General features: G+C 31.9%; 5 protein-coding genes across 5 annotated transcripts; 4 read left to right on the top strand and 1 right to left on the bottom strand.

Annotated features, from left to right (window-relative positions):
- Nucleotides 1-345: 345 nt before the first annotated feature.
- Nucleotides 346-1,866, top strand: LOC116765281 (negative elongation factor E). The gene is made up of 4 exons (XM_032654719.2): nt 346-781; nt 1,100-1,253; nt 1,354-1,518; nt 1,594-1,866. Exons 1-4 carry the CDS (start codon nt 514-516, stop codon nt 1,799-1,801), a joined length of 795 nt encoding a protein of 264 aa, XP_032510610.1. The 5' UTR covers nt 346-513; the 3' UTR covers nt 1,802-1,866.
- Nucleotides 1,867-2,763: 897 nt separating this feature from the next.
- On the top strand, nt 2,764-5,794 carry LOC116779682 (cysteine desulfurase, mitochondrial). The gene is made up of 8 exons (XM_032674080.2): nt 2,764-2,968; nt 3,042-3,118; nt 3,204-3,458; nt 3,531-3,696; nt 3,773-4,057; nt 4,290-4,463; nt 4,838-4,970; nt 5,044-5,794. The coding sequence occupies exons 1-8, from the start codon at nt 2,848-2,850 to the stop codon at nt 5,195-5,197; spliced, it is 1,365 nt and encodes a 454-aa protein (XP_032529971.1). The 5' UTR covers nt 2,764-2,847; the 3' UTR covers nt 5,198-5,794.
- A 350-nt stretch (nt 5,795-6,144) lies between these two features.
- LOC116779469 (ras-related protein Rab-2B) lies at nt 6,145-8,242 on the bottom strand. The gene is made up of 3 exons (XM_032673761.2): nt 7,761-8,242; nt 7,441-7,685; nt 6,145-7,353 (listed from the first exon to the last, which is right to left on the bottom strand). The coding sequence occupies exons 1-3, from the start codon at nt 7,938-7,940 to the stop codon at nt 7,155-7,157; spliced, it is 624 nt and encodes a 207-aa protein (XP_032529652.1). The 5' UTR covers nt 7,941-8,242; the 3' UTR covers nt 6,145-7,154.
- Nucleotides 8,243-8,827: 585 nt separating this feature from the next.
- Nucleotides 8,828-14,120, top strand: LOC116779468 (MPN domain-containing protein CG4751). Its single transcript, XM_032673760.2, has 7 exons — nt 8,828-9,223; nt 9,411-9,527; nt 10,013-10,247; nt 10,526-10,619; nt 10,693-10,862; nt 11,205-11,453; nt 11,567-14,120. The coding sequence occupies exons 1-7, from the start codon at nt 9,011-9,013 to the stop codon at nt 13,189-13,191; spliced, it is 2,703 nt and encodes a 900-aa protein (XP_032529651.2). The 5' UTR covers nt 8,828-9,010; the 3' UTR covers nt 13,192-14,120.
- Nucleotides 13,541-24,963, top strand: LOC116779467 (chitin synthase chs-2-like). Its single transcript, XM_061522306.1, has 24 exons — nt 13,541-13,652; nt 14,299-14,400; nt 14,675-14,919; nt 14,997-15,163; nt 15,294-15,627; nt 15,707-15,906; nt 15,999-16,314; nt 16,382-16,599; nt 16,750-16,841; nt 16,927-17,078; nt 17,792-18,054; nt 18,564-18,774; nt 19,725-19,925; nt 20,293-20,519; nt 20,655-20,822; nt 20,899-21,204; nt 21,277-21,506; nt 21,942-22,062; nt 22,268-22,420; nt 22,540-22,716; nt 23,007-23,174; nt 23,675-23,906; nt 24,136-24,296; nt 24,759-24,963. The coding sequence occupies exons 2-24, from the start codon at nt 14,303-14,305 to the stop codon at nt 24,885-24,887; spliced, it is 4,569 nt and encodes a 1,522-aa protein (XP_061378290.1). The 5' UTR covers nt 13,541-13,652; nt 14,299-14,302; the 3' UTR covers nt 24,888-24,963.
- The last annotated feature ends 39 nt before the right edge of the window (nt 24,964-25,002 follow it).

Below are 25,002 nucleotides of genomic sequence, written 5' to 3'. Positions count from 1 at the left end.
TATATACTATATGTACAAAACTAAAGACATCTTAATTCTCATTTATTTTTTATACAAATATTTCAGGTTTAAAATTTTGTACATTTATTTTACTTATTGTCAAATTCATCAAAAATATGGCTGCTCTTTGTAAAAAAATAAATTTTATGATTAAAAGTTATGAATATTTTTAAATTATATATATTTTTAAGAAACCTCACAAATTGTACTGAATACTTAATTACTTTAAAAAAAAAACTTAAAAATTAAAGCACTATAAAGCTTACCCTAATACCTATATACTTTCTAAACCTTTATTAGTCAATGTCACAATCTGCTGTCAATATAGTTTGATAAATAGTTTCCAATTGAGTTTGACATTGGCAGAATATACTGTGCACGTCTTTGCACGGATGAAGGGGACATTTTAAACAAACAACAACAATAATTGAGTTTTAAAAATCATTAAGAAAACAAATATCTAATACCCAAACTTCGTTTTACTATTTATTCTTCACTCTAACCATATCGAAAATGGTTTATCTACATTTTCCATCAAACTTAACTGAAGAAGAATTAATGCTTCAAGCTAAATATCAAAAATTGAAGAAAAAGAAGAAAGCACTTCAGGCTCTCAAAGCACCAAAACAGGAACCAGAAAAGCCAATATTACCTAAACGGCCGACTGAGGCTCGTGATGCTCGAGAAATTGCTCGCAAACTTATTAAGAGCGGAGCCATCCAAGCAATCAAAAGTCCGCCCCCACAGCCACAAAATGCAACTTTCAAGAGACCAAGAGCAGGTAACGACCACTAAACTCTAATAATAACATATATCTACTTACCCGATAAACTTTTACTCAAGTTAAGAAAAAAAAGTAATAAACTTAAAGCTTACAGCTGTATTTCACTTCCTCCTCTACTATCTTCCAAAAGTATTCACTTACCAAATTTTTACTTTAAAATGAAATGAGAAAATTATGTACTGCACATATTTATTTATACATGGTGATTAAGTGTAAATGTAATTTCTTGAGATATTTTTCATAAGGTGACCACAGTTTACATAAACTTGAAATTTCTAATTGGTAATACAACTATCATTACTTTCATTCTAACAGGCAGAGAACGCAAGTTGAGTGGTTCAACAGGAGCGGCAGGTGGAATTGCATCTTATCAACCATTCAGTGCTTCACAAGAACCACCACCTCCTGAAGAAAAAGCATCAGCCAGAGTTAAATACTTATATGACTCCTTTGTAACTGCAAGGGAAAAGTATGCTATATGTTTAATTTGTTTTTAATAATGTTATTATATCTTATACTCCTGTTATGTTTTTTTTTTTTTATTAAATGTTTAAGTAAAATGTTTTCAGGGAAGAAAAGTCAGCCAGAAATCAAGGTCCTGGAGAGTCATCGAATAGTAGTGGCAAAACTACTTCTTTACAAATTGTAGGCAGTAAAATCACAGAAGAGCTATTAAGACGGCGTTTGGCATCATTTGAACCATTTACTTTCACCCAAGAGCCAGATGAAGAAAAGTAAGCAGGGACTAAGAATAAAGAGTATGGGTCTGTGATATTGAAACTAAAAATTTTAACATAATTTTTTTTTAGGGTGTATCTGACATTTGAAACCACTGATATGGCAACTCATGCTCATTCTGCACTCGAGGGATGTGAAGAAGGATGGCGCGTTTCATATGTTAGAAAAACCCCACAGCCTGGATCTTGGACACCTTCAGCAACAGCGCGCAATACTCAGCCTGCTCCACAAAAAGATGCAAAAAGAACATTATTAATCTATGATGATATTTTTGAATGAAATCTTATAAAAAAAATGTTGATTAAAATCTTTAAAAAAATCTCTAACAAAATAATTTTATAACATTTATGTCATTTTATTTGCCAAAAGAATGATTAATATGAAACACCATTACATTTCATTTCAATAACACTATTAGCGTTTCTGTCAGTATTAACAAAAATTATAATTCCTCAAATTAAATTGACATCACTCTATAACACAACTAAAACAAATGCATTGTGCAATTCGTTGCTTATGGTGATGTTAAACTCAATACTTTTTTTTTTGCAAATCGCACAATTTACTATATTAAAAAAGTATTAGATTCTAAAAAAAGTATTTCTGTCTACCAGAAACAAGTTTTAGTAATAGTTTATTAAATAAAATTTAATTTTAGTATTACATTATTGATTCTGTATCTACAAGATCTCCAACACATCTAGGAAAATGTATACTGTTATTATATTATTGACCCTTTTAAAACAATAAACTAGGAATTGAAAGTTTATACTTTTAGTGTTAATGTGCCTATTCCGGTTAATTAGGGTTAATCTTTGCAAAAACCTAAAATTTTATAATACTATAAGCAAACCAATTTCATAAATAAACTTCTTAACTCTATTTACAAGTAAATGAGTTTATATTTCATAAAAATTATTAGGATATAGTCCTGCTAAAATGTAGAGTCCACACAATATAATGAGTTACGATTTAGTTTTTTCTTTTTAGTGATCAATTCTAGCTTAAACAACTTTTGAGATATTTAAATAAAAATATTGAATAAAAACAAGCAGTATTCTTACGTCATGGGCACACTCGAATTTTTTATACAGCAAAGTTGGATGTAAAGTTTTTTCTATTACTATTTTTTGTCTTTTTCAGATAATGTTTAGGAAGTTAGATAATAAAAGATCTGTTCTGTTAGTTTTTTTTTTATCCTATGGCGTTTTGTCAGTTTAGCATTTTGCAAGTAGTACTGTCACTTAGCAGTACCTAGCACTTGTCACTTGTCAACTTTTCAAAACTAATTAATTTTTTAAAAAGTAAAAAAAATATCACCAATAATGTTTCGATTCTCCAAAATTATTGCGCCCAATCTTATAAAAGGTTTACAGCTTAAACCATTGCAGAATGAAAATGCATTTCTCGTGTTTCTACAAGGAAAGAAATTTTTATCAGATTCCGGTAAATATTTATTTATTACACTGTATATTGTGATGTAATTTTGTATTTTATTATAACCAAAAAGTATTTGCAGCAAACGAAAGATTTGCTTTAAAACATGAAGAAATCGGTCGACCACTTTATTTCGACGCACAAGCAACAACTCCTATGGTATGATGTGTTATATTTTTGATAATCTAATATCTATCAAACGATTTAAGTTATATATTCTTTTTAACGATAATTTTTTTCTTAGGATCCAAGGGTCCTTGATGCGATGTTACCATATCTAGTCAGCCTCCATGGCAATCCACATTCTAGAACACATGCCTATGGTTGGGAGAGTGAAGCAGGAGTTGAAAAAGCTAGAGAACAAGTTGCGAGTTTGATTGGCGCTGACCCCAAGGAAATCGTATTTACATCTGGAGCCACAGAATCAAATAACATTTCTGTCAAAGGGGTTGCTCATTTCTATGCGCCAAGAAAGAAGCATATTGTGACCACGCAAATTGTATGAACTTTTCCACTGCTCATTTTTTTTTTTACAATAATAAAATTAACTTTTCATGTTTGTAATTTTTAGGAACACAAGTGTGTACTGGATTCTTGTCGCGCTTTAGAAGGAGAAGGTTTCAAAATAACATATTTGCCTGTAGGCCCAAATGGAATTATCAATATGAAAGATCTGGAAAATGCTCTCACACCTGAAACAAGCTTAGTGTCTATTATGACTGTCAATAATGAGATAGGTAATAAATTTTCCTTGAGGTTATTAGAAATACAGTTTTTGATATATATTTAATGAAATAAAAATATTTTTTATAGGAGTAATGCAACCGATTAGTGAAATTGGAGCTTTATGCAAAAGCAAAAAGATATTTTTCCATACTGATGCAGCACAGGCAGTTGGCAAAGTACCATTAGATGTAAATAGCATGAATATTGACCTTATGTCAATTTCTGGTCATAAAGTCTATGGACCAAAAGGAGTTGGAGCTCTATTTATCAGGCGTCGTCCAAGAGTTCGTGTTGAGCCAATCCAAAGCGGTGGTGGCCAAGAAAGGGGTATGAGGAGTGGAACAGTACCTACACCTTTAGTTGTTGGATTAGGTAATAATATATACATCATGAGATGTAATTCTTTCATGAGAATTTTTTGAAATAAAACCAATATTTTCGGTTTTTAATATGCTTTTTTAATTATGATATCTCATTGTGTAGTTAAAATAATTAAAACGACGTAGTAAATCCGAAAATATTAGTTTTATTTAAATACATACATTATTACAATTATCTTAATAAAATACAATTACTCAAGAAAACTTATTTTTAATGTCAATAGGTGCAGCCTGTGAGTTAGCACAGCATGAAATGGCTTATGATCATGCTTGGATGGAGACTTTAGCCCAAAGATTCTTAGATAAAATTTACTCTAAACTATCACATGTCATTAGAAATGGAGATCCAAAGCAGACTTATCCGGGATGCATCAATTTATCATTTGCATATGTTGAAGGTCAGTTTCTATTTAATTAAAGAAAATTGTTATTTTTATGACAAAGGGGGCAAACGAGCAGACGGAATACCTGATGGAGGTAGTACCGTCGCCTATGGACATCTGCAAAGTAATTTTGGGAACGCATTGCCATACTTAATTGTGGGAGGGAGAGGAAGAGTGGGAAAAGGTCACCCGGCTCTCACTCATCGGACTAAACGAAACCGTATAAGACTAACTTCTTAGACGATTTACTGTGCGAGGGTGTTACATTCCTAATTGTGCCAGCCCACAACCAAACTGCAGTAATTTGACCACAGCCAGACTCTACCACCTACAAAAATGTCAATTAACTGATATATTGCACCACATTGTTCTAAACTTCTTGGTTACAGGTGAATCATTGCTAATGGCATTGAAAGATGTGGCTCTATCAAGTGGTTCTGCTTGCACATCAGCGTCTCTCGAACCGTCATATGTTTTAAGAGCTATCGGTGCAGATGAAGATTTAGCACACAGTTCTATAAGGTGGGTGCATAATATATATTATTATATATTCTTTATAAAACCAATGCTTGCAATGATTTTTGTTTAATTTCAGATTTGGACTAGGAAGGTTCACGACGATTGAAGAAGTAGATTACACAGCTGAAAAAACAATAAGACATGTAGAAAGGCTGAGAGAAATGAGTCCTCTCTGGGAGATGGTACAAGAGGGAGTCGACTTAAAAAACATTCAATGGTCTCAGCACTAAATAACCATTATTAACCACGAAATTTATTATAAAAATATGTAGAAAAAGATCTGGCTATAAAAATAAAATGTTAGGAATAATTATCAAAAATCATATTGAAGCACTGCTTCAAAATTCGTTTATAACTCAAATGTTATTTTGTTAAATTTAATTTTATGATGTCCCGTATGTTAATATATTTCTTTCAATATTTGTATGCTCAAATTAATTTCGATTTTCAATATATGTAGAGATCAAACGAACGAATACATTTTATAGCTAGTCAATAAGATTATTACAGATTGTATGTTAAAAAATATATTCATTCTTCAAAAAATTTTGTTATATTACAAAAATGTATATTTTATTTTCTGCTGAAATATATAATAAAAGTGATAAATCAATCTATAAATAGATAAAACGCGTTAAGAGATGTTATAGATTTAGATTGTTATCTTAACTTTTAAATAAATAAGATAAAAAAGACAAATGATACAATCTTACGAATACTTTATGCCCATAAAAATGTTGCACGCTACTGTAAACTAGACGTTTCAATATTCACAAGGGTATGAAAATGTTTAATATTAGTGATAAAATAAAGACGTTGAAAACAGAGGGAGTTTAGTCATTCTTTCCGTAACCTTGTATGTTAACAATGTCGATATGAAGCAATTAGCATATTCATATAACAAGCTATTTGGGTGACGCGTTTTTATGAGAATTTAGGTGTGTCAAATAAGAAAAATATGGTGATATTAGGTTTCGTGGGTACAAAATAAGTCTTATGCTATAACACGTGTTTTAAGACAATATTATTTTAGAATGAATGTCATTCCGATTGAGTCATTGCGATGTCAGAATTAATTTAGAAAATCAACTCTTAACATATTTTATATTCTCTTAATAATTATATAAAGAAGTATTATTTAAACAAAAAACTATAAATGCAAAATAATGACACAAAAATCTGTGAATATTTTATTGATTAAATCATGCTGTTGTGACTCACTACTCTCACAATACACACCTATGTATTTTACACATCACTGTCAATACATTTGGCCAACATTTAAAGCTACCATTTGATCATTTAGGGTACAACAAACAAATATTAGCTTATAAAATATAAGTTATTTTTATATAATAATATCAATCGCGTGTAAACATTATTAAATGATCAAAATTTTAATCAGTCGATGCACTTTATAATATAAGCCTGTCCTTACAGTGAATATGTTTTTAATTATTCATTAGCAAAAAAAAAAAAAACAAAAATAGAGAGAGATAGAATAAAAACTAAAATACTTCAGGTACATAAAGAAATTATGAAGATTATGTATCTTCAAATCACAATAACAATAAAATCTTATAAATTAATTTTGATTTGGAAATGGAACAAAATATTATTTGAAGAAAGAATTTTGTGCTATTTCAAATGTTATACAGTTTTTTTTTTAATAACATAGAGACATTGGTACAAATACTTTATCATTGCAGTTTAGACTCATTTTAAATACAAAACTTATAAATAATACAGATTAGGCCTTAGTTAGTGTTCCATTATAAATGTCAAATAAAAGAGAATATGTAAGGTTAAGTGACAATAAATTTTTAATGAGAAGTTAATTAATGTAGTAACTTTAATTCAACACAACCCGTTACACAGGACGTTTGTAACATCATCATAAAAAAATATGAGAAAAAAAATCCTCAATCACACAATATTTATAAGAAAAATAATTTAATATGACATATATTAAAAATATTGTCATTAAAAAAATAAAATGCAACTACAATATAGAGTCCAGTGCCATTTTTTAGGGACTGAAATATTGGATACAAATAATTAAGAATCATCTCTGTTCAAAGGTAATGACAAAAAAGCTTGAAAATTGACAATAAAAAAATTATTACTGTTATGATAATTCAGCTCTACAAAATAATGATAATTATTATATGAAATGTATAAATTAAATCAACAGCTACATGGGGGTTCGTCGGGGGGTTCGGGATGGGTTATTTTGAAGCTGTTGTGGTCAAGTCTCTGTAGCTCAATCCGGGATCTATTTGACTCAACCAGCTGATGTGCTATATCCGAGAACATCTCATCCAAGCCTTTCCCGCTTTTGCACGATGTCTTATATGTACTGCTTATCAAATTGTGACATTGTTCACTGAAATAACAAGAGATATTTTCACATAATTAATATATTCTTAATTTTATAATATAAAAACACATTTCTGTATAAAATTTGTATTACCAAAAGTTCTCTATATCAGCATCTGTTACTTGAGGACACAATCCTTCTAAATCTGATTTATTACCACATAAAAATATTTTGGCATTCTCAGCATAAGTAACTATATCTAGTAGATGTTGGCTGAGTACATGAAATGATGAGGCATTATCTAAAGAAAAAACTAATACAGCTGCCTCGGCATATTTATAATAACTTGAAGTAACTGATGCTATTCTCTCCATGCCACCGGTGTCCCATAGCTGTAACTGAATATTGTTCATTTATGTTAATAAAGTCTAATTAAGTTTTAGTTTACTATTTATAATCAAATAAACAATAACCTTGACATCTTTGTCCCCAACATGGAAAAGTTTTTCGAAATGATCTAATCCTAAAGTAGACCTTCTATCAGAATTCGGTAAAAATGTATTGTTAATAAATCGTCGAAATATTGAGCTTTTCCCCACACCATATTCGCCGCATAAAATCACTTTGAGTACCGGAGTTTTTACAATAGCCATAATAACAAGATTCGTTGAAAACAAATTTATTTAATTACGCTTTAAAGAGGAACACTTGCTTTTACTGCTAATGACTATTATTTTATTCTCTACAGTACAATACAAAAACCAATTTATAATTCACTGGAAAATGCAATTAAAAACTTCTTCACAAAAGTCAGAAGTCAGAACACTGACCTCGAGCTTTGACTGATTTTACTGTCCTTTCATCAGGGTCAAGTTTAAAAAATAAAATACATTTCAATAAAATGTTAATACTATCCTAGTAACTGAGTACTAGATACAGTTTTCACTTTTCACTTTTTTTTCAATCGATTTCATTGGTCTAGACAATTTAAATCGAGTAATAAATTTTAAGGAAAATGAAAATATTTGGTCAAAAATTTCTAGACATAAAAATTTTATTAAATAAAATATATGTAGATTGCTCTAAATATTTTGAAATAAAGTACTTTTATTATTTATTAATAACATTTTATATAGTTTTTATATTATTACTTGATATCGATTCGAAATAAAAATATATCATAAAACAAAAAGCTTTATGTTAGGATACTGAATATAGTGAAAATTACTTAAATAATAAAAATTAAGTAACAAAACTATTTTTTTATGACCACTGTTGCATACAAACAATGTCAATAACAATAAAGAACAAATAGGAATCGCTCACATAATTGAAATTCGGAAGCTTTCATTTCATAGAAAGCAAATTATGATACTGCATAAAGAATTTGTTTCGATTTTATAAAACAATAGATTTCTTGTTTTTATAAAGTCTTACTCATATTCTTAAATAGATGTAGCAAAGGGGCAGTATGGAATTGTGTTGTGTACTTTGGAAGTAGAAAAAATTATATATACATATTTGACACATGAGTACTCAGAGTTGACACCACTCACCAGATGCCAATATCAACAATAGGCTTATAAAAGTTTCTATTTTTTCGTAAAGATATACTTTTAAGTCATTATTTCAAAGAGCTAAATTTTTAGCAAAGCCTAAAATAAAAATGTGTATGATATGTAACATTCATTAAAATACTTTTAAGTTATAACTAGCGTCTATAATGGATTTACAAACATCGCATTTGGCAGCTGCACTGATGTCTAATAACAATTCATTTAACAATGAGCAACCTGGGGCTGTCATAGCTCCTACCATCAACGATAAAGATGAACCTATGCAAAATGATCCGGTACCAGCGGTTTGTGAACCAGCAAAACCAACCACATATGAAGAAAAAGAGGAAATAGGCAGTGGTGAAGAGTTCTCTGATGAGGTATTGTTATGATGTATATCTTTTATAAGATTTCTTCACGATTTTTTGTAATTAAAACGAAAGACATGTTATGGACTTATTTTTGTATAAATTATGTATTTATCATCTATGATACTATAAACAAGTGTTTAAATAAATAAGAATAAATTATGGATTTTAATTAACTGTTTTATTTTGCTTCTTAAAGGAGTCAGAAGCACAACCTGAAAACAAATGTATGCCAGGAAGAGGTGTTACTTTGCAAATGCTTTTGGAAGAGAAAATGTTAGAACCCGGACATGCTGCTATGACAATAGAATATTTGGTAAAACAATCATTACTTTTCTCAATTTCTATATTTATTATAGAAGTATACCAAGTTAATAATTTAATTGACATGTTCTTTTGATGTTTAATAGGATAAAGGAATTTTGTGTAAAATTTTTGTATCTCTATCGTTTTTCATTTTTAATAGAACTTTCACCAGTTGCAGCTATATAATATCATAGTATGAAACTTGGTTGCACCACCAAGAGGCAAGAATGGTGGAAGTTCCATATATAAGTCTGGAATTAAAATAGATAAAATATCACAATTTTTTTGGCATTTGTCATTTGATAGACCTCAAATTATTAGCATGTATTTTATTATTTTGCTTAAATCCCTTACCAGTTCCACTTAGCTACAGAAAATTTTTAAATAAAGTATTTACATCTTATTGAATATTTAGAACAAACAATTTGAATTTATATCTAAAAATTAATTGATCAATTAGTACCAGATGTTGCATTAAGGCTTTCTATGTTAAAGGGTCAAAAGTTTGTTGGTGATTTACAAGCCGATGGAAAAATAAAATCACATGAAACAGAAACAATATTCTGTTCACCGTCTGCTTGGGCCATTCACTGCAAGAGAATTATTAACCCCGACAAAAGATCGGGATGCGGGTGGGCATCAGTGAAATACAGAGGCAAGAAATTGGATACCATTAAAGCTACTTATTTAAGAAAGAAACAACTACAGAGGGAGAACATGCATAGTGATGGTAATTAATTCATTTTTCATTAAGATAATTCATCTAGATGATCTAGAATTAAAGTATTCGCCATAGATTTTATTATTAACTTTTTTGCTCACACATATGTATGTATTAAATGTTATTGTTCTCGAAAATTATTGGTTTTTATTTAAATTCCATCGTGTAAAACTATTTTTCAATAAGTAAAGGTCTAATTTCTTCACTCTACTCTTTTTGTTCTATGTTTAAGTAGAAATATTCGAATATAGAATATATAATAAAAAATTTGTTTTTGCTATTTTCAGAAGAAACAGAAATGGAGGTGGAAAGTCCTCCTGAGCCTCCCCCGCAAAGGATTGTAATGAAACATAATACTGTACCCAATAGAATGATGCAACAGTAAGTGGCTGACAGCAATTTAAATTATATGAATAATTTTATATATTAACTGATGATGCAATTGGACTTTCAGTGATGCGAACATGCTGATTGAAGCTGTGTCATTCTCGACAGCGGGAAAGATTCAGCCGTTTTTAGTATCAGTTAACTCCAATGCCTTACTGATACTAGATATACATTGTCATTTGAAAAAGGAAGAAGTTTATGGCTATTTGGCTGGTACATGGGATCTGAATAATCATAGTAAGTTTTTGTTGTCCAACAAATTCCAAAGTATAAAATTGATTGGAATTCATTTAAAGACACTTATTGATGTATAAGAGATGAAATGATCATAAGAGCTTACTTAATGTAATTATTGTTTGTGTCATGTCTCATTTATGATTCTGGTATATTATAAATATCGGAAGATGGATTGTTTATTTGTTTTGACTTAAGAAAGTAAATAGCAGGACTATTAGTATGAATGGAAATAGATGGAACAATTGTCATAGGTTTGGCAGTGGCCAAAACATTAGATTTTTGAAAATTTTTACTGGAAAATATATGTACTTAGAAAATTAAAATTTGACTTTTTGTTTACAGATGTCTCAATCACTCATACATTCCCTTGCTTGATAAGCAAGAATGACTCGAGACCAAGGGTTTTAGTTGAGTTGGAAATACAAATGGAAATTGAAAAGTTAGGGTTGTCTTTATTAGGCTGGTACCACTCTCACCCAACCAACCCGGCCATGCCCAGTCTTAGGGACTGTGATAATCAACTTGAATACCAGATAAAAATGAGGGGCCCTACAGAAATATCGTACATTCCTTGTATTGGAGTTATTTGTTGTAAGTTGCTCTCATAATTCACAAAAAATGTATTGCACTGCTGCAGTATATGATCTTAAAATATAATATGTATTTTTTTTTTGATAATAATTATTGATAACTATTAATTTCAGCACCCTACAATCCGGAAAGTCCTGTAATGGAATCATCATTAACATTCTTCTGGGTTATGCCTCCTCCAGAACAGAGACCCACAGAATACCCGAAACCTCTTCTTTTGCAATACAATATGATTCATGATACACATTTATCAACTCACGCTATGGAACAGATAAAGAAAAGCATCAAATACTATGGCACATTCGCTGACGACTCGCTAGTCAGTTTTAAGGATAACTTTAAGCCTGATATCACTTATTTGGATAAATTAAAATGTACCCTCACTCCGAAATTCCCGCGAGAGCAAAGTGATGGGTTGTTATGGCATTTTATAAGGGATGAGTTAGGTTGTTCGTCAGAAAATGATGATAAGATGGATTTAGATGCGTTATTGGCTGTTCCACAACCGATTCCCGCATCTAAACCGCAATCCACTTCCATACCTAACTTCCCATCAGTTAGCACACTGCAACAGATGGTGAGTAGACCGGCTGGAGTTCCACCAATCAATGTTTCTTCGGCTATAGGTTCAGTTTCCCCTCATAAATTTGAGACGCCACCGCTTAATATACCCGTTTTACCGACATCCTCTAAACTTTCTAAATCGACAACTCCTTCCCTTCCCCCAACATATCCAACCGGTTTGGATATGTTAACTAGTATGGCTTTAGGACTTGGATCTACGAATATGCCATTACCTCTAGGTACATCAGGTCTAGAGAGTCTAGCGGCTGCTAACAGTATGCTAACAGGCTTTAATCCAGCATTATCTTCGAACTTAGCATCCACATTATCTTCAAGCAAACTCCCGGATTTGCCTTCATACGCTGCCTCTTTGCAAAATCTATCGAATAGTATGGTTAATTATGAGAAAACATCTACTACGACTTCAACAAGTTGTACAACTTCCGTCGCCCCTATACCAGCCAGCATCGCCTCTAACCTTATGATGAGTTCGGCTGATATAGCCAATGCATTATTTTCAGCTAGTAAATATTCTAGTGCTGGTATATTAGGAATACCAGATCCAATGTCGAAATCCACTCTGGCTGCCAATAACATGTTTTTGTCGCCTTCTTTGCTTAAAATGCAAGAGTCATTAATGAAGCCTTTGTCAAGTAGTAGTCCGATCCCGTCTAAAGTTGGTCTCGATCAGAACATGTTAATGAAAAGTCCCCATGACCTCATTAAACCATCTAAGGACTATCTGCCCCCTGATTTTGGAAGTATCAATAAAACAAAAAGTAGTTCCCACGATCCCATAAAACACCCGGACGTGAGCTCGTCTAAATCAGAGACTTCTAAGTCGGTTTTATCTGAATCACAACTACCAGAATACCCTCAAATTTGCTCCTCGCCAAGGGTTGGGGGTGATCCATTTTTGAATCAAATGTTGGAATTGACTAAGAAGACGACGATTCCTGACTATCCGGCCGACTACAGCCAGCCGCGGAAGATGGATGAAGATGTCCAGAAGCTAACTCCGACAACCCTTTCATACTCAAGCGCCGCTAGCATAGCTGACACTATAGCCCAGGTTGCGATGGGAAATTTTAATAAAATGGAAGATGCCATGGACTATTCTACTGGTCAAGATTATTCAACTACGAAAAATACAAGCAGTGAAACAGAAAATTAATGCTATGACTTAGTAATTGAAAAAATCTTTTTAGTTACATGTGCTTATATATATTTCATAAATTTAAAGCAATCTAAAAAAAAATTTCAAATTAAAGTCCGAAAATTTTTGTTCATATTTAAATAGCAATTAAGTCATGTATTTGTTATTTGCGATTCGCGCTAGATTTTATCAGTGAAAAATTACTTAAAAAAATACTAGATAATAATATACTTTAAGTATCGCTTCCTTTTGTAATGAAGAAATCACGGTCGCCGATAAGGAATTATTGATAAACACTGATAGGCTAATCAGTGATAATAATTATGATGACGCTATAACTGAATAACAATAATAATTTATTTTTATATCGGCATTGTGTTTTTGTGCAAACACGTGAAATAAGCTGCGCTGAATTACAAAAAAGTTTTTATTGTGATTCTATTAGTGATGTTGATTTTGTGATTTATACCGTTTAAAAGGTATGTCATTACTCTGTGCTTTTTTACATTTCATATCATTGGGAGTATCAATGATATGAAGAATATTTTTAATGATATTATTGTAAGCATATAATTATTGTGCTAATTCATATATTATTGAAATTTTTTATTTATTCAAATTAGTTTATTAATGTGGATGTACTGTGACAAGTATTCGATTTTTTTTTAGTTACTTCGTTTTGATAACCGGTATTTATGAATAATAGTAGACAATTTATAATAGGGCACGTACTAGTTATGTTTTGATGTGAATCCAACTATTGTTGTATCAATAAGCCTGTACAATGCTTGGCGCGATCTGTAAAACATAATTGTGAAGTTTCATGTCTTCTAGATGGTTCCACATTTTTAATTTATTCTTTGAAAGACTGCATGGATTCAGATTTAAGTATTTGAAGTATTATTTTTAATTTGACTTAAACAAAAATTAAAACGAATAAACATCGATACTCTAGTATTATTTAAACTGCATCCTTTATTCGGCCTCGATTAGATTTTTCGATATATTTTTATTTATTAAAAATCGATATAAATATCTCAGATTTCAATCAATGAATAGTTTTTCATGGTATTGATCGCACTTACGTCTATCTGTGGATAAACATAGTGTGTTAAATATTCACAGAGTGATGGCCAAATCCAGTGGGGGTTTTAAAGGACTTCCTGATGACAGTGATCAATCTGACGCGGAGTTCCAGCCGCTGTTTGATGATACTGATGATCTAGAGTATGATCTTTGATCAATTTTTTTATTACTGAGTACTTTCAGTATAATCCACTTGATATAATCAATGATTTGATATTGTTCTATATATTCCATGTAGTTGTTCGAAATGTTGGGCAATAAAAATATAAATGACGTAATTTTTTGTGCATAATAGAAAGATTTTCCATGGACAAAAGACATACTTCTTTTTTTTAAGTAATACGTAGCAGTCGTTTTATGACTATGGTGTGGTATTGGAAAAATAACTATGGAATTTCTATTATTGTCTTAACAGCCAAAGAACAGCACAAGAAGCAAAAGGATGGAATCTATTTCGGGATCTCCCTGTGAAAAAGGAGAGTGGTTCAATGGTATCCACTGTTTGGATCGATAACAGCGTGAAACTTCTTAAAGTTCTGGCTTACATAATTATATTTGTCAGTGTTCTTGGCGCTTCTGTTATTTCAAAAGGCTTGGTGCTTTTTGCAAGTTCACAGCTAAAAAAAGGTCGACATATCACCCACTGCAATAGAGCTTTAGGTAAAGAAATAATGACAAATAGAAATTTGTGTATTATTTTACGTCACAATAATTTATTTTTTATTCTCTATTAACAGCTCTGGATCAACAGTTTATAGCAATTCATCCTTTAGATGAGCGTCTAGCCTGGTTATGGGCAATGCTCCTTTTTTTCGGAATTCCCGAGTTAGGCTTGTTCCTAAGAAGTGCTAGGATTTGTTTTTTTAAAACAATCGTAAAACCATGTCGTGCACATTTTTTCGTGGTGAGTAGACAAAACATAAATCGATAATACAACAAATGGGCCGTGACGTAATAATAATATAGAATTTGTTTATTTAATAATATCACATAGGTAATGCTATTTAAGTTAACCTATAGAGAATTTTTTCTAGGCTTTGCTTACTGAGACCTTAAGCACTATTGGATTAGCAATTCTATTATTGCTAGTGTTGCCAGAACTGGATGTCGTGAAAGGAGCTATGTTAATGAACGCTGTATGCATAGTACCAGCTGTATTAAATGCATTCAGTAGGGACCACAATCAACCTCGATATCCTATAATGCTAGTGATTGATGTTTTGGCAATATCTGCTCAAGCCACCGCCTTTGTCGTATGGCCTCTTCTTGATGGCAACCCAGTTCTATGGTGTATTCCAGTTGCATGTATATTTATTTCTTTAGGCTGGTGGGAAAATTTTGTTTCTTATTGGGGAAGACACAATTCAGGTATTCAAAAATAATATATTGTTAGTATTATGCAATAATGTTTTCATGCTATAATAATAATTTTACCATTTATTCACAGCTGCCATGATGTATATGTACGAAATACGCGACGGTATTAAAAAATCACGCTATTACACCCAAATGTTTTTAACACTTTGGAAAATATTCATTTTTATGATCTGCATACTGATTTCATTATTAGTTCAGAATGACGATCCTTTAACGTTTTTCACTCACGCCAGTAGTGCCTTTGGAGTACGAAGTTACAGCGTATATGAAGTAAGATTTTTAAGTATTAGTCATGTAAAATCAGGACAATTTTTTTCCTATTGAAATGTTTTTTAAGCATAACGAAATCCTTTTTTTTCTAGATTCAAACAATATTGCAAGATTTATATAAAGGTTCGATTGAATATCAAATGTCGGGAGGTAGTTTTGAATTAGAGGCAAGTTCGACTGCATCACTATGGGTGGTTTTAATCCAAGTCTTAACAGCGTATTTTGCCTACATCTGCGGGAAGTTTGCCTGCAAAATTCTTATTCAGAAGTTCAGTTTCACATTTGCGCTCAATCTAGTAGGACCTGTTACCGTTAATCTGCTTATATATGTTTGCGGAATCCAAAATGCCAACCCATGTGCTTTCCGTTCGTTCATACCAGAAAATTTGTTCTTTGAAATACCACCAGGTACTGGATAAATGATTTGTAAATCGTAAAAAAGATTAAATTTTACTAAAGTAGTTTATTGTTTTAGTATATTTCTTAAGGGACTACATAGGCCGAGAGATGACGTGGATATGGTTGCTCTGGTTGATCTCCCAGGCTTGGGTGACAATGCATTGCTGGGTGCCACGTTGTGAGCGTCTCGCTGCCACTGATAAGTTGTTCCAAAGGCCCTGGTACTGTGGGCCATTGATTGATCAATCTCTCTTGTTGACCAGAACCAAGGACGAGCAGGATGTACCTGGCGATGTAAGATTTCATAAAATATATAAATCAAATAATTCGAGCAATCCTAATATCAAAACATTGGAAATAGAAAATAAGAAGCGATATAAATCGCTAATTTGGAGAAATGGTATCTTCACATGCGGATAAAATTATATTACCATAATTTTTCAGGACATGGATGATTATGACGGAGGTAGTAAGACCTCTATTGGCAGCTCGCAGATCGTATCAAAAGATATCAAACCTTCGGATTCTTTATCAAGGTTTAAGCCGTCATAGTTTTATATACTTAATGCATGTAATGTAATATTACTTATTATTATATTATTTTCAACATTTTTGTTATAGGATCTTCATCTGCGCAACAATGTGGCATGAAACGAAAGAGGAAATGATAGAATTTTTGAAATCTATAATGAGGCTGGATGAAGACCAAAGCGCACGTCGTGTTGCTCAAAAATATCTGGGCATTGTTGATCCTGATTATTACGAACTAGAAGGTAAGGTATAACTTATTAAATGTATATGCCCTAAACATAAAAACATAGTAGGTCCTGCGTTGTTTCTATGTTTTTTTCATGTATATTTTATGTTATGGCTTCATTCACCCTGTTCGTGTATTTTACTTGTTGCCGTTATAATATAGGGATAGATTCTTGAAACTGAATGTTGTATATTGTATACAATTTTAAAACTAAAATTTTTGAACGTCGAATGGCCTAGAATGACAAATTTAGAGCAACGAAACATTTTGTTTTGTTTTGTTTTATCGTAACATCTGCAACTGTAGGGAAGCTACTGGAAAATCTGTAAAGAGAAAAGCCCTACAACCCAAAACGTGCATAATATTTTAATGGATAATGTAAAAATTTAGTTTTGAATCAATTTAATATAATTTTTATTTTTAATAGTTATTATAAGTTGTTTATAGAACTTCAGTTTTTTTTTATAACAATTTAAACTCAATAATTGATACTATTTTTACTGACGGTAAAAGTATAAAAGTAAAAAATGCGATGTGATTCATTTGCACGAAATATTTCACTTAGATAAACTCTTTGGTAAATGAGGGAAGTACCTACTAGCAACGTTATCTTAAAATATTGAGTCGCTTTTTATTTAGCCAGTTTAATATCAATTGCTGTAAAATGCATCGAAAAATCTGATAACATATAAATTTATTTTAAAATAGATATTTTGTCTTTTCTCACAGCAAACATATTTATGGATGATGCATTTGAAGTATCTGATCACAGCTCGGAAGACTCTCAGGTCAATCGTTTTGTTAAATGCCTAGTAGATGTGATCGATGAAGCAGCCTCGGAAGTCCATTTAGCTAATATAAGATTACGGCCACCCAAAAAGTTCCCAACGCCATACGGAGGAAGATTAGAATGGACATTACCTGGAAAAAATAAGATGATATGTCATTTGAAAGATAAATCCAAGATTCGTCATAGAAAAAGGTGGTCTCAGGTGAGGAATATTTTGCAAGAAAATAAAAATTTGTTTCTACTTATATACATATGTGAATTGTGCGCTTATGTTAATTTTTCAAAACATTTGTGTAAATACAATTTTGGTTTACATTTATTCTGGCAAATTACAATTCGAAAACTCTTACAAGCCAGAACGATGACAATATTTCTTATATTTGCAAAATTATCATAAGTGTTCTATTCTTATAGGTATTTCCTGATAACATATCAATAATTTACAACATTTCCACTTCAAACTTTACCTTAACCTTAATTACGGTAACAGATTTTCATTGGTCTTGGCCCAAAATGCCATGCTACATAATGAAGTGGTATTTTAGGTCCTTAAATTTATTACAATATATAGGAGTCATTCTTTAAAAAAAGAGACCTGCATTTTCACACAAACTGATTTGAACGAATTCCGCAAACAGTTGTAACAAACAATATAGGCGAGATTTGTAAATACTCATATAATAATTAATTAATTTACAAATACGTACATAGGTGATGTACATGTATTACTTCTTGGGACATCGCTTGATGGATTTGCCTTTATCAGTGGATCGTAAGGAAGTCATAGCGGAAAATACGTATTTACTAGCATTGGACGGAGATATCGACTTCAAACCATCCGCGGTCTCTCTGCTGATAGATCTCATGAAAAAGGATCATAACCTTGGCGCCGCTTGCGGCAGAATTCATCCTGTTGGGTCAGGTTCGTGTTAGAGGAGCTTTAAGTTTAAATTTAAAAAAGCATGTTCTATAGATATTAGAGTTTTTGAGTATGAATTATAACTTTCGTTCTTCCATATAAATCTGGATTAAATTTAGAAAAAAATAATCTAAGAGTGTAAAACTTTCAAAATTGTTATACCTTCTCTTGGTACCTAATGGCATCGAAACAACTTTTTTGACCTGGATTATATGGAGTTTCGTAAATATTTTAAATTGATCAATCTATTAGTCAAGTCACAATTGATTAACATTAAAGAGATGTCAAGCTCAATATTTCAATTAAAATCCAAAGGGATATATTCGTTTAAATAATTTAAAATGTTTAATTCATCAAATGGAGGTAGGGCACCATAACTTCACTTTATTTCGGTAGACTTTTGATCTGCTAAGTATCCAACAGAAACCGTCTCGATAAGAGAGTTTCTTTATGGATGCATACGATTTTAACTTTCTTTCAGAGTCTAAATTTCAACCTATATAATATAACATTAAAACGTAAATGAGCAGAACCTATTTATACGCAGTAAAATAATACATATAAATTTATATTGTTTCTATATTATTTTCTTATCACTAATCAGAGCAATCACTGACCAATCAACGTATTATCAATTTCTGAAATTAATTTAAATATATGGTGATTGAAATTTATTTTAAAGTAGCTTAATGGATTGTATGTAATAATTTTAGCAGAATTTTAGCATTGTCTTACTTCTAACCATTGGTGAAGGCTAGTAATGATTTTCTTTTGTGAAATTTAAGAAATTTTTACGAAAATATTTTTTGTCTGGTTTTTTGAAACCGTGAAAATATTTAAATCCTGTTATATTTAATATGTAGTAATAATAATATCTCACTTTAGTGGCTTATTTGTGACTGCAACACCCATTTTTTAATTTAAAGCAAAGTAAGGGTTTTATTGTTCTTCAGGTTTTATGTCTTGGTACCAAGTTTTTGAATATGCAATCGGTCATTGGCTGCAAAAGGCGACTGAACATATGATAGGCTGCGTACTTTGCAGTCCCGGATGCTTCTCTTTATTCAGAGGGAAAGCTATCATGGATGACAACGTTATGAAAAAATATACAACAACATCAAGCGAAGCGCGCCATTATGTACAATTTGATCAAGGTTGGATATGTGTTTTTATCCAAAGTATTCAGGAATTGTCGTTTACCCTTATTAAAGCCCCCTCTTTTGTCCGAGAAACTAAGGGTGAAACTGTATTTTCCAAACTAAAGATTTCGATGAAAAAAGAAACCTAGTAAAATTAAATTAATTTGATCAAATAAGATCAAAGATGAGCGTGATGACGTCCATCTCATTAAATCCAGATTTTTGATATTTCATTTACGAGCTAAAACTTAATGAAAAGTACATATCTATATTTGGTTATTCAAATGTTTTTGCTGCAATAATCTTATGAGTAATAAAGAAAATTTCATTGTAATATAGATATATCATAAATCAGACATCGGTTAATACAGTTTATATATAGGCGAGGACCGTTGGCTTTGCACATTGCTTCTCCAGCGTGGTTATGGCGTCGGCTATAGCGCAGCTTCTGATGCCTACACACATTGTCCTGAGCGTTTCGACGAATTCTTCAATCAGCGTCGAAGATGGGTACCCTCAACTATGGCCAATATATTCGACCTGCTCGCAGACTCCAAGAGAACCGTGAAAGTTAACGACAATATATCAACTCTATATATTCTCTATCAGGTAAAATATTTATAAGCGTATTATATGGTTACACATAAAACTCAGTGATAAGTCACTGTTTACTGCATTAGAATTTTGAATATCGATTTTTATGTTGTTGTCTTGATCCTTATGAATTTTTTTGCCTAATTTTAGATGATGTTGATGGCAATTACAATATTAGGTCCCGGGACAATCTTCCTCATGATGATTGGAGCCATGAACGCCATTACTGGTTTAAGTAACACAAATGCTCTGTTAGTGAATCTGGTGCCCGTATCTATATTCTTAGTAGTTTGTATGACGTGTAGATCCGAATTTCAGGTAAACAGAGCTTCTGAACTAACCTAGTTATTTCGTAAAAATAGCCATATATGATGCAATATTATGTGTTTTTTAGTTGAAATTGGCCAATTTTATAACATGTATATACGCGATGATCATGTTGATGGTGATCGTGGGTATAGCGCTCCAAATAGTGGAGGACGGTTGGTTTGCTCCCTCCAGTATGTTCTTCGTATTAACGATCGCAGTGTTCTTTATAACAGCAGCTCTGCATCCCCAGGAGTTCTCGTGTTTGATGTATATTCTCATATACTATATAACTATACCTAGCATGTACATGTTGCTTATAATATATTCACTATGTAACCTTAATAATGTGACCTGGGGTACTCGTGAGGTTGCCCAGAAGAAAACACTTAAGGTAAATATAATTACAGTTCCTTAATTAAAAAAAAATCGACATTAATTACTTATAGGGCGAATAAAATTATAGGAAATGGAAATGGAAAAGAAAACAGTAGAAGAGACGAAAAAGAAAATTGACACCAACATTCTGTCTAGATGGTTTGGTAAATCTGAGGAGACATCTGGTTCATTAGAGTTCAGCATATCGGGGCTATTCAAATGTATACTCTGCACTAACCCTAAGGACCATAAGGAAGATTTGCATCTACTGCAAATTTCACACAACTTGGAAAAAATTGAAAAGAGATTGGACTCACTGTAAGTTTTGATTAAAACTATAAAAGTTATCCTTATATTTCTTCTCCAAACAACCGATTGAAAATGTAGACCATTTTGAAGACAATGCTATAATTTTTGGAACTAAGGAGCTTATCCATAAATTAATTAAATTTCTAATTTAACAATTTTTTTTACAATGATTATGTTACATTTATATTTATGTGTATGACCAATCGTATAAATATAGTTATTTTTCGTATATATTTTTCAATTAAATAACGAGAATTTAGGCAAATCATAAGCTATGTTACCTACATGTCTATGACATTCAATTATTGAATGGAATATTATAAAACAGTTAACAATATTGTTGAAGGAATTTATAGTTGTTTCCTCTTACAACATGATTAGAAGTATTACATCAAACGACACCCTTCCATATTTCAAACTCGCCAAATTCCCATTTAAATTTAGGGGTGCTAGTCAAGAGCCAGAGAAGATTCCACGTCGTCGAAGCTCTATGGGTCTGCGTGGTGATACACTGTCCGTGCTACCAGAGTATGAGGATAGCGAGGACTCGACAGAAATACCGCGGGTGGGTTTTTAATATTTTGTATTTTATTTTTCCATTGTTAACTTTTTCTCCTGGATAGCATTGGTCAGTTGTTGTGATTCAGGAGTTATTCGTTTTCGATGTCATATGAGGTCAAAATTAGATTGTCATACATTTCGTTAAGATTTTAATCACTTGTATTCTATTCATTATTTTTTAAATTCTTAATTGTTAGTACTGTTTTTAGGAGGAGAGAGATGATTTAATCAACCCGTATTGGATAGAGGACCCAACATTGCAAAAAGGAGAAGTAGACTTTCTTACAACAGCAGAAACTGAATTCTGGAAAGATTTGATTGACGTGTATCTAAGACCTATCGATGAAAATAAAGAGGAAAAGGTAAATAACAAAATAAAAATTAAAAAGTTTTGAAAAAGTAAATATAAATTGTCAAAAAACTACTTTTAAAATTAATAATAACTTAAACATTATTTTTCTAAAATGCAAAAAAATTTCAGGAACGTATTGCAACTGATCTGAAAAATCTTCGCGACACAATGGTGTTTGCGTTTTTTATGGTGAACGCTCTGTTCGTTCTTTTAATTTTCCTCTTACAATTGAGACAGGATGTGTTGCATCTCCAATGGCCATTTGGTCAGAAGGTTAAAATTGAGTATGACAACGGAAATAATCTGGTAAGTTTTTAAGTTTTTTGGTTACGCCCTGTTGCTAGGAAGGACGTGATATTATTAAGTTAGCGGGGAAAGATTCTAGCAGAAGAGCTGATCCAATTCTGTGGTGTGCTTTGGGGAGACCTATGTTTTCAAACCTAATAATACGAAACACAAACCATGCTGTTGCAATTTCCCAGAAATACTTTATGTTTTTGAGATTTGTGCTATTATCATATCAAAATAATTCGATAAAATGAGATAATGATACTGCTTCTTTAGAGGTCACTTAATTAATGTTCTACCATTATCAGGTACGGATAGAACAGGACTTTCTTCTTTTGGAGCCTATTGGATCGATATTCTTGATCCTATTCGGTTCTGTACTCATTGTACAGTTCGTGGGCATGCTATTCCACAGATTTGGCACACTGACTCATTTATTGTCTACAGTCCAACTGAACTGGTATTTCACAAAACAGGTGAGTTATAGACAATTAGTTCCGAATGTTTTTGATGTTTTTAGGCGTCATTGTTTAATGATACGCCCGTAAAAGTTCCTTAACGATAGATGAAATTTTAGTTTGCAACATCAGAAAGATAAAATCTTTTTATATGCTTAACCTATAGTTTCTAATACATCAAACACATTTCTATTTTTAATTGTGAAGATATCGAATAAAGTAGTATTTAAATGAAACTAAGCTTTTTGGATACTAGGTGGTTTTTGTAATTTTTAACCATATAATTCCGACGTTTCGGTTTCTTAAAACTATCATTTCGATGAAACTGATATTTTTCGGATTACTACGCGTATTTTATTATTTTGAAAACGACATACTCCCGACGTTTCGGTTACTTTGCAGCAACCGTGATCACGGGCAGACGAAATGTGAATGTCTGCCAGTTGGTCTTGTTATTGTGGTCTTTCATTTCTTTGGTCTTTCTGAACTCGTTGCAAGGATTTGATATTTTGTTGCAGGCTGATGAAGTGACAGAAGACGCTCAATTCGAGAGGCGAGCTGTAGAAATAGCTAAGGATCTTCAGAAATTAAACGTAGATGATATTGAACAGAAAGGTGTAGACACTACTGATGTAACTCGCCGAAAAACGCTACATAACTTAGAAAGGTCAAGAGAAAATAAGCAGACCGTAATAAATTTGGATGCGAACTTCAAAAGGAGACTCACTATCTTACAGAATGCTAGTCCAGGTACTTTTTATATTTTAAATCCTTTATCATTTCCTTTTTTCGTTTAAAAGTTACATATTTAAAGGAGCTATTTGTGTATATGATTTTCTTTATTAATATTTAATATACGTTATTATAAACGAAACATAGACATAGTCCACAGGCGAACCGATTTTAGAATTTGAAATTAAGTTCAATATATTTCTTCAATGATATCAATATGACTACAACTAATTAGTTAATTCTATAGATACAGCATCCCGCCTTCCATCTCTCGGCGGTAGTCCGTCATCTCGACGAGCTACGTTCCGTGCACTAATGACGCGCCGCGACTCCGTGCTAGCTGAAAAAAGACGGTCTCAACTTGGCAGAGACTCTACCGGATATATATACGACGAGCCCATGAGTGCGGTGAGTAAGCGTGTGCTTGGTCTGTGTGTGTGTGTGAGTGTGTGTGAGTGCTAATCCGTGTTTAAACATGAGCGCTTGTGTACTTACGGGTCTGTGAGTGTATGTGACACTCTGACATAGGTATTGAAAACAAATGAATGTGAGGAAATAAAAAAGTCCAACAATACGCTAACAAAGAAGAGGATATCTCAGTCACTTTCAAGTTGTGGAAATCATAGATATAATTAATATCGAAAGCTCCATTCCATCGTATAAACTATTGCCATTGATGTCTTAGCTATACCATTTAATTTTATATGTTACTTACATTTTGTGTTTGTTCCTTTTTCCCTAAATAAATAGAAATTAGTAAATCCAAGAAAAGTAAACTTAAACAATATTAACCTATCATTACTTGTCAATTAATAAATAACGTGTAATTTGGGCAATCGATATATTTTCACGAAGTGTTATTGTTCTCAGCTGAACATCTCCTTGTCTGGTCGTCCGTCAGGGGCTTACGTCAACAAAGGATATGAACCAGCTCTCGACAGTGACGAAGACTTGCCGCCCAGACGAAGCACCGTCCGCTTCAGAGACGCGTATCTGTGACGATAGATATTAAATATAACGAAAAATCAGCTTCCTTATTTGTATTAATTTATCAATATATGTTTCGTATGACAAATATTTTTATTTCATTTATTATATTCTTGGTGGCATTTCC

This window comes from Danaus plexippus, chromosome 2 (genome assembly GCF_018135715.1).
Source record: "Danaus plexippus chromosome 2, MEX_DaPlex, whole genome shotgun sequence".
Taxonomy (NCBI): Eukaryota; Metazoa; Arthropoda; class Insecta; order Lepidoptera; family Nymphalidae; genus Danaus; species Danaus plexippus.
The sequence above is the reverse complement of the archived record's forward strand: the minus strand, read 5'-3'. Positions and strand labels throughout refer to the sequence as shown.